Source organism: Salvelinus alpinus, chromosome 26, assembly GCF_045679555.1.
Source record: "Salvelinus alpinus chromosome 26, SLU_Salpinus.1, whole genome shotgun sequence".
NCBI lineage: Eukaryota > Metazoa > Chordata > Actinopteri > Salmoniformes > Salmonidae > Salvelinus > Salvelinus alpinus.
Genome location: NC_092111.1, coordinates 20155083 through 20171210, shown reverse-complemented (window position 1 = coordinate 20171210; position 16128 = coordinate 20155083). Strand labels below are relative to the sequence as shown.

The 16128-nt window shown below is 42.4% G+C and overlaps 1 protein-coding gene across 9 annotated transcripts in view; it reads left to right on the top strand.

Annotated features, from left to right (window-relative positions):
- Positions 1 to 16128, top strand: part of LOC139554899 (receptor-type tyrosine-protein phosphatase U-like) — a 297039-nt gene that overhangs the window by 106835 nt on the left and 174076 nt on the right. For all 9 annotated transcript variants that reach the window (XM_071368151.1, XM_071368154.1, XM_071368152.1 and 6 more), the window contains exon 2: positions 11823 to 11951. In XM_071368151.1, coding sequence (XP_071224252.1) covers positions 11823 to 11951 — 129 coding nt within the window. The remainder of the gene's footprint in view (positions 1 to 11822; positions 11952 to 16128) is intronic.

Below are 16128 nucleotides of genomic sequence, written 5' to 3'. Positions count from 1 at the left end.
GCCCGATTCCAGCCTTGCTGATGCACCCCCAGATCATCACCGATCCTCCTCCAAATTTCACAGTGGGTGCGAGACCTGGAGAGGCCTACAAGCCACAGTGTCTCGCAACCACTGTGCAATTTGGTGGAGGATCGGTAGTAAATTGTAAAACCAGAGAAACTGATAATTTTGCAGTGGTCTCTTAATTTTTTCCAGAAGTGCATATATACAGTATCAGTCAAAAGTTTGGACACACCTCTATGATGAAACTGGCTCTCGTGAGGACCACCACAGGAAAGGAAGACCCAGAGTTACAGAGTTACCTCTGCTGCAGAGGATAAGTTCATTAGAGTTACCAGCCTCTGAAATTGCAGCACAAATAAACGCTTCACAGAGTTCAAGTAACAAACACACTGAAGCATGCATGACGCACATGTGACAAATACAATTTAATTTAATTTGAAGTAACAGACACATCTAAACATAAACTGTTCAGAGGAGAATTGCTGCAAAGAAACCACTACTAAGGACACCAATATTAAGAAGAGACTTGCTCGGGCAAGAAACATGATCAATGGATGTTAGACCGGTGGAACTCTGTCCTTTGGTCTGATGAGTCCAAATTTTAGATTTTTGGTTCCAACCGCTGTGTCTTTGTGAGACGCAAAGTAGGTGAACGGATGATCTCTGCATGTGTAGTTTCCACCGTGAAGCATGGAGGAGGAGGTGTGATGGTGTGGGGTGCTTTGCTGGTGACACTGTCAGTGATTTATTTAGAATTCAAGGCACACTTAACCAGTATGGCTACCACAGCATTCTGCAGCGATACGTCATTCCATCTGGTTTGCGCTTAGTGGGACTATAATTTGTTTTTCTACAGGACAATGACCCAACACACCTGTGTAAGGGCTATTTGGCTAAGAAGGAGAGTGATGGAGTCCAGTATCAGATGACCTGGCCTCCACAATCACCTGACCTCCACCCAATTGAGATGGTTTGGGATGAGTTGGACCGCAGAGGGAATTGTAAAGCAGCCAACAAGTGCTCAGCATATGTGGGAACTCCTTCAAGACTGTTGGAAAATCATTCCAGGTGAAGCTGGTTGAGAGAATTAATATATTTTGATTTGTTTAACACTTTTTGGATACTACATGATTCCATATGTGTTATTTGATAGTTTTGATGTCTTCACTATTATTCTATAATGTAGAAAATAGTAAAAATAAAGACAAACCTTGAATGAGAAGGTGTGTCCAAACTTTTGACTAGTACTGTATATATCACTTTCTGTCCATCCCATCCTGTCATCTTCCTCCTGTCCTCCACTTTGTCTTCTCTTCTTCTCCTCTCCTGACTTTGAGGAGTTGTGTTTGGAAGGTGGCCAGTTTAATACAGCTGGTTAGTTCTATATTTGCCCAAGCTTTCCAGTATATATTGGGCTGGGCTGATTCAGTTGATGGTTATTTTAAGTTTTTCAATAAGCGTACAGTAGATACACAATATGGTGGGCGCTGAAATGTGAAAGCAGTGAAAGAGATATAGGGATAGCAAATTGGAATTTCATATGTTTTATTATGTAGTAAAAAATGCAATTTTGTAGGGATTGGATGGTACATGTGATTCTAGTTGATATGCCACTGGTGGAGTGGAGTTATATGTCATCACAGATGGCAGCGATCGGTGCGTCCTTCAGTCTCTGGTCCTGAGGCAGTCATTAAGTTGAAATAACCAATGTCCTTTGAGATTAATCATTCCCGATTGAGTGTTTTAGTTATTCACATTTGTAGTTAGAGTCACATTTGTTTTAACAGGATTATAAGCTGTTGCCAGGAAACAGTGTGTGGGTGGGTGGGGGGGGGGTTAGAGGAAGAGGTAAGGAAGCTTCAGGATTTAGTGTTTTATTTACAGGGTCTACAAGCTGGGGATGTTGTTCAACATTTTGCCTCTCGTACCTTTAAAGTTCAGAGGCATCTTTTCCTACAGACTTATTTTTATTCATACTGCTTTGTTCTCTCTCTCTCTCTCTCTCTCTCTCGCTCTCTCGCTGCCTCTCTCGCTCTCTCTCTCTCTACTACCTCCAAGACATGTCAGTAGCGACAGCTAGGGGCTTAATGAAGTTATTTTGGGCCCTTTCCTACCATGTAGAAGGTAGCCCCATCAGTGTGTGATTCAATGTTTTCAATCTGTATGTTTACAACCTGATCTGTGTGTATGTGTGTGAGTGTGTGGCCGTGTGCTATCTGTTCAATTAGCTAAAGACTAATGGCTGCCACATGGGGAGAGAATGGCACTTTAGTTGTTGTTGTCTCTGGACAGTTTAAACATCAGAAAGTGCTCTGCTATCACGGCTCAGGCTAAGACCCAGATGCAGACACAGGAGGCGGATAGTACGAGTCTCAGAGTTTATTACAATACAAGGGGTATGCAATCGTTAGGTCAAGGAAGGCAGGTACAGGACGGCAGGCAGGATCAGGGTCAGGACAGGCAGAGAGGTCAGAACTGGGAAGACTAGAAAAAGCAAAAACTAGAGCACAGGAACCACGGGAACACGCTGGTAGGACTTGACGGGACAAGACGAACTGGCAACAAACAGAAAACGCAGGTATAAATAAACATGAGGTAATGGGAGACACCTGGTGGTGGTTGGAAACAATCACTAGACAGGTGAAACAGATCAGGGTGTGACAGGTGCATCTGGTCTGTTTTCTGTTATTAGTAAACACACATTCATAATTCATTCTTACAAACCTTTCCACTGTTAATTTTAAAGAAGTTTGTCATAATTTTGTTCATGTCAATATTTAATTGGATTACTCGAGTCAGACACACACACACACCTTAGATACATACAAATACACATGACTGTTCTAATTGCATGAGCTAGGCCTTACGTTGCATGAAAAGCTAATTTGGGCACAGAGGAATGTGTGTGTGTGTAGCAGAGGAGCATAGGAAGGATGAGTTAATGAGAGAATTCAGTGGAACGTATTTGATGATGGTGACATTCACTTCCTGAAACCAAGCAAGGCATCCTCCATGGAGGAGAAACTTTGTATAAGGCTAAGCCATGGGTAATGTCTTCCCTCTCCTCCTCGTCTTCCTCTCAATTTCTCCTCTCCTACTCCTCTACTCTTCCTTCGGATAGCACAACAACCAGCAATTAATCTGCTTACACACCCGGAAACACACAGCTCACTGGCGGATACAGGGAGGAGGGGACTAGGGGAAAAGGGGATGAGGGCAGGGACAGGGAGGATATTGGGGGGGGATACGTGTTAGTCAGCTGGAAGAAAAGGGGGAGAGTAGTCCCCAAATTAGCAGACGCGTCTCCCTTAAAGACCAGAGGAGAAAGAGAAACTTTGCCAGCCTGTTGTTTCAAACAGGAGAAAAGTTAGTCCAAATGAAAAAAGAAAACAGATGGGTTTCCCAAACAGAACACGAAAGAGAACAGCGGGCGACTGGTGTGTGTGTGTACGTGTGTTTCGGCCGGCTAGGTGGGATGCCTTTTAAGCAGGGCCTGGCATGGAGTCAGAGTGGCTCTTTAACACGAGTCCTGTTCAGTGTTCTGCTCCTGCCAAGGCCTAATATGATCAGTTAGCACGATGGCAGCACGATGGTGTAGCCGGGGGACAGCTAGCTTCCTTCCTCCTCTGGGTACATTGACTTCAAAACAAATCCTAGGAGGCTCATCGTTCCCACCCCCTTCCATAGACTTACACAGTAATTATGACAACTACCAGAGGAGGTCCTCCAGCCCATCAGAGCTCTTGCAACATGAACTTACATGTCCACCCAATCAAAGGATCAGAGAATTAATTTAGTACTGAAAGCATAAGCTACAGCTAGCTTGCACTGCAGTGTATAAAATGTGGTGAGTAGTTGACTCAAAGAGAGAGAAAAAAACAATAGTTTAACAGTTTTTAATAAATTAATATCTTCGGAAATGAAGGAGAAGCAAGAGAGAAATAGAGAGAGAGAAATTGTCATTTTTTTCTCACTTTCTTTCACCTTCAGTTTCACTTAACGTTACTTAGCTAGCAAATGCAGCTAGATAGTTTAGCCTACTGAAACACCCAGCTCAAACATAATGATGCTATGTTAGCTAGCTGGCTATGACTTCCAACATAACACTGGAACTCTTCCAAGTCAAAGTAATACCAAAAGCTTACCAATTGCCACCGGGGCCCGCCAGTGTAACTGCTAACTGACTGTTCACTAATGTTTTTGCATGATTGTTGCGGGTTTACTAACGCGTTAGTTCTATTAGCTATGCTGACTATGACATTACTTTAGCTAATATTGTGACAATGATGTAGGTTGTTTGTAGATGTTTCGCTTGGATAATTAAAGTATCATGTAGTATAAGGTGACCAGATTTCTGAAATGAAAACCGGGGACATTTCCAGTTCGGCGGTCAATATATCATTAAAATATCCAATGTTATTATCTAAGAAATAAAAAAGGGGGACAATTCCGGTTTCATGTATTTAGTCTAACAGGCACACTGTGATAGAGAACACAACTATATTACAGAAACACTACAGACAAGACAGAACTGTCAGATCTGAATAGCCAGTCAGTGGTCCTGGTAGTCTGGGTAGAATAAGAGCAGAAGAGAACATGAGCAAAATTGAAAAAACAGACAATAGTCTATGTGAAATACTTAACAACATAATAAAGAAATAAGATGCTGATGAGATTATATTATTTAGTTACCATTTATACCAACCTAATCTGTATATTTCTCAGAAGAATGTATCTTATTCAGTCTTTGGCCAGCTTCTCCATGAACTCCTGGCAGGGGAGGTTGAAGTTGGTCTTCACAATAAGCATGGCCTTGATGGTAGGAACAGTGAACCTATTTCTTGCTGCTGTCCATATATCATTCATTTGGGAGAACACTCTCGACTGGTGCATTACTTCCAGGTAAGCACATGACAACAGACGCTAATCTAGCCAGGTTAGTGTGTGGGATGTCGTTCTCTTTGAAGTGGGTAACCACCGTGCTCCATCTCTGACTAAGCGGTGTCTCCGATGTTTTCCATTCTTCAAGCCATCCCCCTTTAGGAACTCTTGCAGGCCAGTAACCTCGTCAAACAATGCATCCTCATTGATGGTCACATTGGGGCATTTTTCTGCAGTGTGGCTGCTACCTTCTGGTTCTCTTCACGCTGAGGTTGCCTTTTTAAAAGGAGACAATGTAACCCTTTTAGATTATCTGTGTGCTTTCCCCAATGCCTGCTTTCCCCAAGTAGTTCACAGCCGTAGTGAAGAATGATTGGGATGTTTTGAGAAAGCTCTCTTTAGACATTGCATTTCCCTCTAGCTCTCTCAGAAGTCCTCTGACCAAAACTGGTTGTCATCACGTCTTGCAGTCAATTTTGCCTCAATGTTTCTCAGAATTGCAGCTGACTCCACAGCACAGCGGTCCTGACCTTCAAGCATCTTGATCGTGTCACTGAATACGGTCAAGTTTCCATGGACAAAGTCCAGCCAAAGTTCAGTCAGTGGATCTTCGAACATTGTTTGCAGGACAACAGGGCATTTGTCTTCAGAAAGAAAAAAGGATTTTGATGGCACATACCTTTTCAGCACTCTTTCTAGAGCAGGGAGCATGGACAGCCAGCGAACATTGCTGTGTCCTAAAATGTTATGGTACTCCTGGCCAACAAACAAGCTCTTCAGTCTTTCTACTCTGACGGTGAAAATCTGAAAATATCTTTGTGAGCAGGTACTCAACAACATATCCAAAGCTGTTCTGGCCGTGTTATGAATGATGTGGGCAGGACAACCTAAGCCAATCACCTCCCGCTGCAGAGCATTTTTTACTTTGGTATGGACATTGACCCTCCCCAGCCTATTCAGTCCTCCAAAGTTGGTATTTGTGTTGTCGGCAGAGAATGCCACGACTTTGTTTTGCAGGTTACATTTTTGGATGACCACCAGGACCTCAGCTGCAATCTCCTCTGCTGTTTCTGCTTTCAATTCAACAAAATCAAGCAGTTTTGTTTCCACAGATGTGTTGCCACTAGAGGTCGACCGATTAATCGGAATGGCCGATTAAATAGGGCCGATTTCAAGATTTCATAACAATCGGAAATCGGTATTTTTGGACACCGATTTGGCAGAGTTTTAAATGTATATATTATTTTTTTTACACCTTTATTTAATCTTTATTTAACTAGGCAAGTCAGTTAAGAACACATTCTTATTTTCAATGACGGCCTAGGAACGGTGGGCTAACTGCCTCATTCAGGGGCAGAACGACTGATTTTTACCTTGTCAGCTCGGGGGATTCAATCTTGCAACCTTACAGTTAACTAGTCCAACGCTCTAACCACCTGATTACATTGCACTCCACGAGGAGCCTGCCTGTTACACGAATGCAGTAAGCCAAGGTAAGTTGCTAGCTGGCATTAAACTTATCTTCTAAAAAACAATCAATCAATCATAATCACTAGTTAACTACACATGGTTGATGATATTACTAGTTTATCTAGCGTGTCCTGCGTTGCATATAATCGATGCGGTGCGTATCGTTGCTCCAATGTGTACCTAACCATAAACATCAATGCCTTTCTTAAAATCAATACACAGAAGTATACATTTTTAAAGCTGCATATTTAGCTAAAATAAATCCAGGTTAGCAGGCAATATTAACCAGGTGAAATTGTGTCACTTCTCTTGCGTTCATTGCACGCAGATTCAGTGTATATGCAACAGTTTGGGCCGCCTAATTTTCCAGAATTTTATGTAATTATGACATAACATTGGAGGTTGTGCAATGTAACATATTTAGACTTATGGATGCCACCCGTTAGGTAAAATACGGAACGGTTCCATATTTCACTGAAAGAATAAACGTCTTGTTTTCGAGATGATAGTTTCCGGATTCGACCATATTAATGACCTAAGGCTCGTATTTCTGTGTGTTATAATGTTATAACTAAGTCTATGATTTGATAGAGCAGTCTGACTGAGCGGTGGTAGGCAGCAGCATGCTGGTAAGCATTCAATCAAGCAGCACTTTCGTGCGTTTTGCCAGCAGCTCTTCGTTGTGCTTCAAGCATTGCGCTGTTTATGACTTCAAGCCTATCAACTCCCGAGATTAGGCTGGTGTAACCGATGTGAAATGGCTAGCTAGTTAGCGGGGTGCGCGCTAATAGCGTTTCAAACGTCACTCGCTCTGAGACTTAGAGTGGTTGTTCCCCTTGCTCTGCATGGGTAACGCTGCTTCGAGGGTGGCTGTTGTCGATGTGTTCCTGGTTCGAGCCCAGGTAGGAGCGAGGAGAGGGACGGAAGCTATACTGTTACACTGGCAATACTAAAGTGCCTATAAGAACATCCAATAGTCAAAGGTTAATGAAATACAAATGATATAGAGAGAAATAGTCCTATAATTCCTATAATAACTACAACCTAAAACTTCTTACCTGGGAATATTGAAGACTCATGTTAAAAGGAACCACCAGCTTTCATATGTTCTCATGTTCTGAGCAAGGAACTTAAACGTTAGCTTTCTTACATGGCACATATTGCACTTTTACTTTCTTCTCCAACACTTTGTTTTTGCATTATTTAAACCAAATTGAACATGTTTCATTATTTATTTGAGGCTAAATTGATTTTATTGATGTATTATATTAAGTTAAAATAAGTGTTCATTCAGTATTGTTGTAATTGTCATTACAAATACATTTTTAAAAATCGGTCCGATTAATCGGTATCGTCTTTTTTTGGTCCTCCAATAATCGGTATCGGCGTTGAAAAATCATAATCGGTCGACCTCTAGTTGCCACCATATATCTTACAATATCTGACTACTATTGGCAGCAGCTTTACATGTTCATGATTGAACGCATCAATGGACAGGGACACAAATTCAACCTGGTCAAGGTCCTGTGTTACCAAAGTAGTTGCCCATGGTTCTAACACGTTACTCACTGTGGCGTCACATTTTGTCCTAGCACATGTAAACTTCAGCTCATAAAGCTTCCGTGTCAGTTGTGCTGTGCAGTCCATAGATCTGTAAATATGATCTGTAAATATGATTGTGTCGCATAGTGTGGTATGCAAAGACACCCTACTGCACAGCTAAATCATATTCTTCTTGGGAAGGCTCTACCTTCTTGAAGAATGTGGTGACAGAGGGCATACCAACACGGGCAATCAGAGAGGCTTTATGCTTTTTCGTCTGTTGATGTTCTACCACTCCCGTTCTTCTCCGGCTGCCAATTGAAAAAGAGGAATTACAAAGGGTGCAGTTAACCATTCTATCGTCTTGACCTGAGCGTATAAATGGAAATTCTCTCATCATATTGTCATTAAAATGGCATTACCGTTTCTTGGAAAGAGCCATTGTACCTCCTCTGTCTGCTCTTCTTCACTCTCCTTGTGTCACTCTTCTTACTCTCAACTTTTTCTTCTCCTCCAATCGTCTTCCTGATCTTTCTTCCTTTCCTTCTCTTTACCTTTCCACCTCACTCTTCCACACTCCTCGCTTCACTCTTTTTACTCCCTTCATTTTCCCTTCTTCTTCTCCAATATTTAATAATAAATAGTACACTATTAGATAAAATACTTTGGTTAACAGATTCCCATTGCTTGCCTCATTTTTGTCTTTTATCTCAAAAGCATTGTTTGGAATAATAAATTGGCAGGCTAATCATATCTTTACCTTTCCTCCTCTATCTCACTCTTCTTCCTATCCAGTCTTCCTCCTCTCCACTCTAACAGAAAACATTATGCTAATGTTATCAATGAAAATTTTGAAATATATTTTCACACTACTTATAATGCCAAACCATTAACATTGTAATCTACATATAAATATTCTCATAATTGTGCATTCATTTAATATAATCATATTTTCAAAATAGCCCGTCCACTGCATGTTTACATGTGAACGTTTTTTAACCTAGTTACCATGACAGTAGCTGGCTAACCGAGCTAGATAACTTAGTCGACATGGCTAACGTTAGCTACCATAACCTATTTAAAACCTTATAAAGCAGAGCATCTATCTATATAATAAGTTGTGACATAACATCATTAGCTAGTATCTCAAACGAGTGTAACTTACCTGGCTTGAAAATACGTTTGTGGTGATGTTATGGATTCACTTGACACTTGCTAGCTTCTGGCCGGGTTTTCCACAGCAGTTTTCTCTAAAACTAGCGCGAGCAAGTAGTTAGAAGAAGAAGAAGAGTGAATGAAGCTGATATAGCTAGCAGCCCCCTCTGCTGGACAAAACAAGCACAACGCGATTGAGACGTCAACCGGTAGACTCTGCTGCCCGGTCTTTCTTGCCACGGAAAATATTATTTCACTTTGCAGTCTGTTTTTAACGCACAGTTAAAAACGGGGACATTTACGGGGACAGCTCCAGCCGGGGACAGGCCACTAAAAACGGGGACTGTCCCCGGAAAATGTGGACGTCTGATCACCCTAAGTAGTAGCCTAAACAGCTGTGTGAATGTAATATGAATGACAGTCATCCAATATGCTGTAATAGAAGGCCAAAACGTTTCCTCATCTTATACGGCACTGACCACCACTGCTGTGCACAATATGTTATGTTATGTATTGTCCGTTATTTGGGCATAGTAGATATGCAGCATTTAGCGATTGTGTTTCATGTAGGACCATTGTGTTCTCGGTTATTATGTAGCTGCTGGCTTTAAAGCCTGTGGTTGATATGATTAGAGCTGAGAGAGGGTACTATGAATTGGGATGATGAGCTTGACAGGGTGGTAAAGGTCACCTTCACTCACTGTCTGGCGGAGAGCCCCCCCATGCACACACACACCCTCCCCGTCATCCCCATCAGCTGTGATGGTGCCACGACCTCCCTACTCTGGCACCACCGCCACCGCCTGTCATCTCAGCCCTATTTCAGTGACCTGTAGCTGGCCTGCTATTTTCACACCACAGGGCTAATGGGGCCAAATGACCATGGCTCTTTCACAAATGGCATCCTATTCCCTATGAGCCCTGGTCAAAAGTAGTGCACTATATAGGGTGCCATTTGGGATGCAACCCATTGATTCCCCAGGGGGAAATGAACAGGAGGACAAAAGAGTTACAGCCAGACCTGGTCATGGGGCTCCTACACTCAGCCAGACCCTGTCGCCATGCTGCAATACCACCTAGACTACCACTATTACATGTTATTTGAACAGAAAATATGGCTTTTAGCTGGTCGAAGTCTACCGTTTTTTGATGTAGGCATTTAATAGTCTGCCTGTGATGATGTCATGTGAGTGCCCATAGTGGCAGTGCTGCTGTTGTCCCTCTAATAGTGCTCATTATTCATTGTGTCTTTGAGAACAATTTTCTCTTACACTTCCCAAAGAAAACAGTAAAGCTACGAGGTATGGATTTTCTTTGTCATTTCATTGATCCCCTCAAAAAAGTGGTACCAAAACAAAAACACAACTCAGAAATGTTCCTTTTTTCAGTTATTTACTGTATGTACACTACATGGTCAAAAGTATGTGGACACCTGCTTGACGAACATCTCATTCCATTATCATGGGCATTCATATGGAGTTGGTCCCCCCTTTGCTGCGATAACAGCCTTCACTCTTCTTCTGGGAAGGCTTTCTGCTATATATTGGAACATTGCTGTGGGGACTTGCTTCCATTCAGCCACAAGAACATTACTGATGTTGGGTGATTAGGCCTGGCTCGCAGTCGGCGTTCCAATTCCTCCCAAAGGTGTACGATGGGGTTGAGGTCAGGGCTCTGTGCAGGCCAGCCAAGTTCTTCCACACTGATCTCAACAAATAATTTCTGTTTGGACCTCACTTTGTGCACAGGGGCCTTGTCATCCCCAAACTGTTGCTACAAAGTTGGAAGCACAGAGTCATCTAGAATCTCATTGTATGCTGTGGCGTTAAGAATTCCCTTCACTGGAACTAGAGCCTAGCCCGAACCATGAAAAACAGCCCCAGACCATTATTACTTCTCCACCAAAATGTATAGTTGGCACTAGGCATTGGGGCAGGTAGCCAGATTAGTCCGTCAGACTGCCTGATGGTGAAGCGTGATTCATCACTCCAGAGAACGCGTTTCCACTGCTCCAGAGTCCACTCCAGCCAACGCTTGGCATTGCGCATGGTGATCTTAGGCTTGTTTGCGGCTGCTCTGCCATGGTAACCCATTTTATTTTATTTTTTTATTTTTTTTCACCTTTATTTAACCAGGTAGGCTAGTTGAGAACAAGTTCTCATTTGCAACTGCGACCTGGCCAAGATAAAGCATAGCAGTGTGAACAGACAACAACACAGAGTTACACATGGAGTAAACAATAAACAAGTCAATAACATGGTAGAAAAAAGAGAATCTGAAGCTCCCGACTAACAGTTCTTGTTCTAACGTTGCTTCCAGAGGCAGTTTGGGACTTGGGAGTGAGTGTTGCAACCGAGGATTTGTATGCCCTACGCACTTCAGCACTTGGCGGTCCCGTTCTGGGATCTTGTATGGTCTACCACTTTGCGGCTGAGCCGTTGTTTCCACTTCACAATAACAGCACTTACAGTTGACCGGGGCAGCTCTTCAGTAATGCCAATGTTTGTCTATGGAGATTGAATGGCTGTGTGCTCGATTTTATACACCTTTCAGCAGCGGGTGGGGCTGAAATAGCCGAATGCACAAATTTGAAGGGGTGTCCACATACTTTTGTATATAGAGTGTATATTCTTCTAGCTTGAATAGCAGGACAATATACTTTGACCCACAAAGACTGTTTGAGTTTTAAGTTGGTTGAACGCAATGGTAAATTATTTCTTCACTATTGATGCCTTCTATCACCACTTCCCCTCTCTTTCTTTCCCCTACAGCTGGCTGTACCTTTGACGAGGACTCCGACCCTGGGCTGTGTGAGTACAAGCAGGGACAGGAGGACGACTTTGACTGGCAGCTGATGAGGACATACAACTGGCCACACACCTCCCCAGACCTGCTGCGAGGTAAATCTCAACGCTGTTCCAATGTGGTTTATAAGCTTAGGTCTTCATCTTCATATATTTCTGATTAATTTAATTCTGATGTACTTTTTAGCAAAGGATCCCAGAAACTCGATCCCCTTGTCCAAATGCACACTTCACAGTGCCACAGCCATACTCTTTGTTATGGATTATTGTGACAGTTGGACTATGTTGTTTGAGCCTAGGGCTGTGGCGGTCATGACATTTTGTCAGCTGGTTATTGTCATGCAAAAGGCTGCCGGTCTCATGGTAAATGACTATTAACATAAACAACTTCAGCATCTCCAGGCCACGTATACAAGCTGCTGATGTGCCTTTGGAACATCTACATTTAAAAGTCTAATAAATCAATCTGATATACACCATCACAATAAATACATGATTTATTTTAGTCATGACAGGAAAAGGAGCAACACCTTCTCACCATTAAAAGTCAGGTCTAAAGTAACGAATGATTAAGTGCGCATATAAAGTGGCTATGTTGAGCGTAAAAGTGATAATTTGAAACAGGTCCTAAAAGCTAGATTTAGAGTTATTTGGCAGCTTTAGTTGTGAACGTTACAAAACATTAGAATGTCTTAGAAATCTAAATATGGGCTGCATGGTGCAACTATTGGCTACTGTTGTGCTCTGTTCCTTGCCTCAGGCTGCACAGCTGTTCTCTCATCAAGTGATCCTATTTTCACCCATCAGACTATTCTCAATGTAATCTTGTCTTTACTAATATATCAAATTCATTTTAGAATGGCCCATTATCAAATGGGCAGGAACAGGAGTAGAGGAAAAAATACATACTCGAATAGCGAATGGAAGCTGCTCACATTCCTGAAGTCCTTTTTTCAATTATGCTAGATAGGCTACTTGGGTTTTACAGCAGAGCTGTGCTTAATATGAGCAGCTACTGAAATAAATATAACAACACTTATTTCACTTCATGCATCAAGCACTGTTTGAGGAACTGCTCGATAGGTGGAATTCCGCAAAAACTGTATGGCATGGGCTCGCCAACCTTGTTCCTCCACCTACCCAGTGCTTCATTTGGGTGAAATCTGTTAGGGAAAATCCATAGTAACATGTTTTCGCAACAAAATATATTTCACTAAACTGTTGTCAGCCTGTCTGTGCGCTCAAGAACTGAATAAAGGAAAGGTAATGTGTCAGCCTATTAATGCCCAATTACTAGACTATTCAAAATCATATACAAATTCACTATAATTGTAAGCTAACTGTAAGCCGCCCTGCACAATCAATGAACCAACAGCATCACTTACACTTGTGGATATACATTTTGGAGCATAATATCATTCTATTTTTATTTTTATTTCACCTTTATTTAACCAGGTAGTCCAGTTGAGAACAAGTTCTCATTTACAACTGCGACCTGGCCAAGATAAAGCAAAGCAGTGCGACAAAAACAACAACACAGAGTTGCACATAAACAAACGTACAATCAATAACACAATAGAAAATCTATGTACAGTGTGTGCAAATGTAGAAGAGTAGGGAGGTAGGGCAATAAATAGGCCATAGAGGCAAAATAATTACAATTTAGCATTAACACTGGAGTGATAGATGTGCAGATGATGATGTGCAAGTAGAGATACTGGGGTGCAAAAAAGCAAGAGGATAAGTAACAATATGGGGATGAGGTAGTTGGGTGTGCTATTTACAGATTGGCTGTGTACAGGTACAGTGATCGGTAAGCTGCTCTGACAGCTGATGCTTAAAGTTAGAGAAGGAGATATAAGACTTCAACTTCAGTGATTTTTGCAATTCATTCCAATCATTGGCAGCAGAGAACTGGAAGGAAAGGCGGCCAAAGGTAGTGTTGGCTTTGGGGATGACCAGTGAAATATACTTGCTGGAGCGCGTGCTACGGGTGGGTGTTGCTATGGTACCAGTGAGCTGAGATTAAGCGGGGCTTTTCCTAGCAGAGACTTATAGATGACCTGGAGCCAGTGGGATTGGTGACGAATATGTAGTGAGGGCCAGCCAACGAGAGCATACAGGTCGCAGTGGTGGGTAGTATATGGGGATTTGGTGACAAAACGGATGGCACTGTGATAGACTACATCCAGTTTGCTGAGTAGAGTGTTGGAGGCTATTTTGTAAATGACATCGCCAAAGTCAAGGATCAGTAGGATAGTCAGTTTTACGAGGGTATGTTGGGCAGCATGAGTGAAGGAGGCTTTGTTGCAAAATAGGAAGCCGATTCTAGATTTAATTTTGTATTGGAGATGCTTAATGTGAGTCTGGAAGGAGAGTTTACAGTCTAAGCAGACACCTAGGTATTTGTAGTTGTCAACATATTCTAAGTAAGAACCGTCCAGAGTAGTGATGCTAGTCACGGCCAGCAATCGGTTGAAGAGCATGCACTTAGTTTTACTAGCATTTAAAAGCAGTTGGAGGCCACGGCAGTTGGAGGCCACGGAAGGATTGTTGTATGGCATTGAAGCTTGTTTGGAGGTTTGTTAGCACAGTGTCGAAAGAAGGGCCAGATGTATACAGAATGGCGTCGTCTGCGTAAAGGTGGATCAGAGAATCACCAGCAGCAAGAGCGACATCATTGATATTTACAGAGAAAAGAGTCGGCCCGAGAATTGAACCCTGTGGCACCCCCACAGAGACTTCCAGAGGTACTGACAACATGCCCTCCAACAGGCCCTCCGTAATCCAGTCCATCCAGTATGCATAATAATACAGTCCACACTCAAAGGGGATTACACGCATTTGTTAACATTTTGAGTATTGGCTAATTTTGTTTCAGGCTTGGATTGTTTAAGGCTTTGATTGAGCCTAATTTAGTTTGCTAGCTAGGTTTTGAAACAGGAGGGAAATAGAACTGTTGATTTGAGCCTACTGTAGGTAAGTATGCTATCTGGTTTACTATTTGGTATTACATGTAGCTGTTAGTATGCTATCTGTTGTACTGTTGATTAGAGCCTAAGTTAGTATGATAGATGTTGTTCTGTTGATTAGAGCCTAAGTTAGTATGATAGATGTTGTACTGTTAATTTGAGCGTACGTTAGTATGATAGATGTTGTACTGTTAATTTGAGCGTACGTTAGTATGCTAGCTAGGTTTTGAAACAACAGGGGGTTCGTGCCACCTTAATTGGAGAGGACGGGCTCATAGTAATGGCTGGAAGGGAATAAATGGAATGGTATCAGACGGATCAACCACATAATTTCCATGGGATCTATGGAATGGTATCAAATACATCAACAACACGTTTTCCATGTGTTTGATACCATTCCAGTCACTCCATTCCAGCAATTATTATGAGCTGTTCTCCCCTCAGCAGCCTGCTGTGTTTGAATCAGGAAAACAGGAAAACAGGCCCAACATTTCCATTAGCTCAGAGTCTGTTTCCATCATCCCCACACCGCCAGGTGGTCTCTCTGCATGTGATCTATCGCTGTGAGTTAGTCATGCTTCAACAGGGGGGCCAAGCCTCATTCCACACACACACACGCACACACACACACACACACACACGTTTGTTTTACTATCTTGTGGGGACCAAAGAACTGATTCCCATTCAAAATCCTATTTTCCCTAAACCTTAACCGTAACCCTAACCTTAACTCCAAACCCTAAATCTAAACCTAACTCCTACACCCAACCCCAACCCTAATTCTAACACAAACCCTAATTATAACCATAAACCAAACCAAACCCCTAAGCCTAAAATAGCCTTTTTCGTTGTACAGACTGGTGAAACATCCCCACTTGTCCGTGGACTTCTTGTCCCCAAAAGGATTGTAAAACCAAACACACACACACACACGCACGCATGCTCTGGGGCCCTTACCTTATTACGTGCACATATTTGTTGCGAACATACAATATGAATGTTTATTTAAAGCTTCCTGCCACCGTAGCGGGAAATGGTGTATGAGCTTCTCCATGCCTCAGAGAAACTGTCCATGTGCGTGCTCCACATGTTATAATGGGATAGTTGTTTGTGTGTCGACGTAGGAAATGGGCCCTGCAGAGCGTCCGGATTCTGCATAATGCATCTGCTGTGTTATTAAACACTGTTTCCGCTGTTTTGGGCACATACACACACCTCTCTCTGCTCCGGAGGCAGAACGGGTTTCGTTAACAAAATCCCTCCGTAGGATTGGCTGATTGGACATGGGTCACCGCTGATTG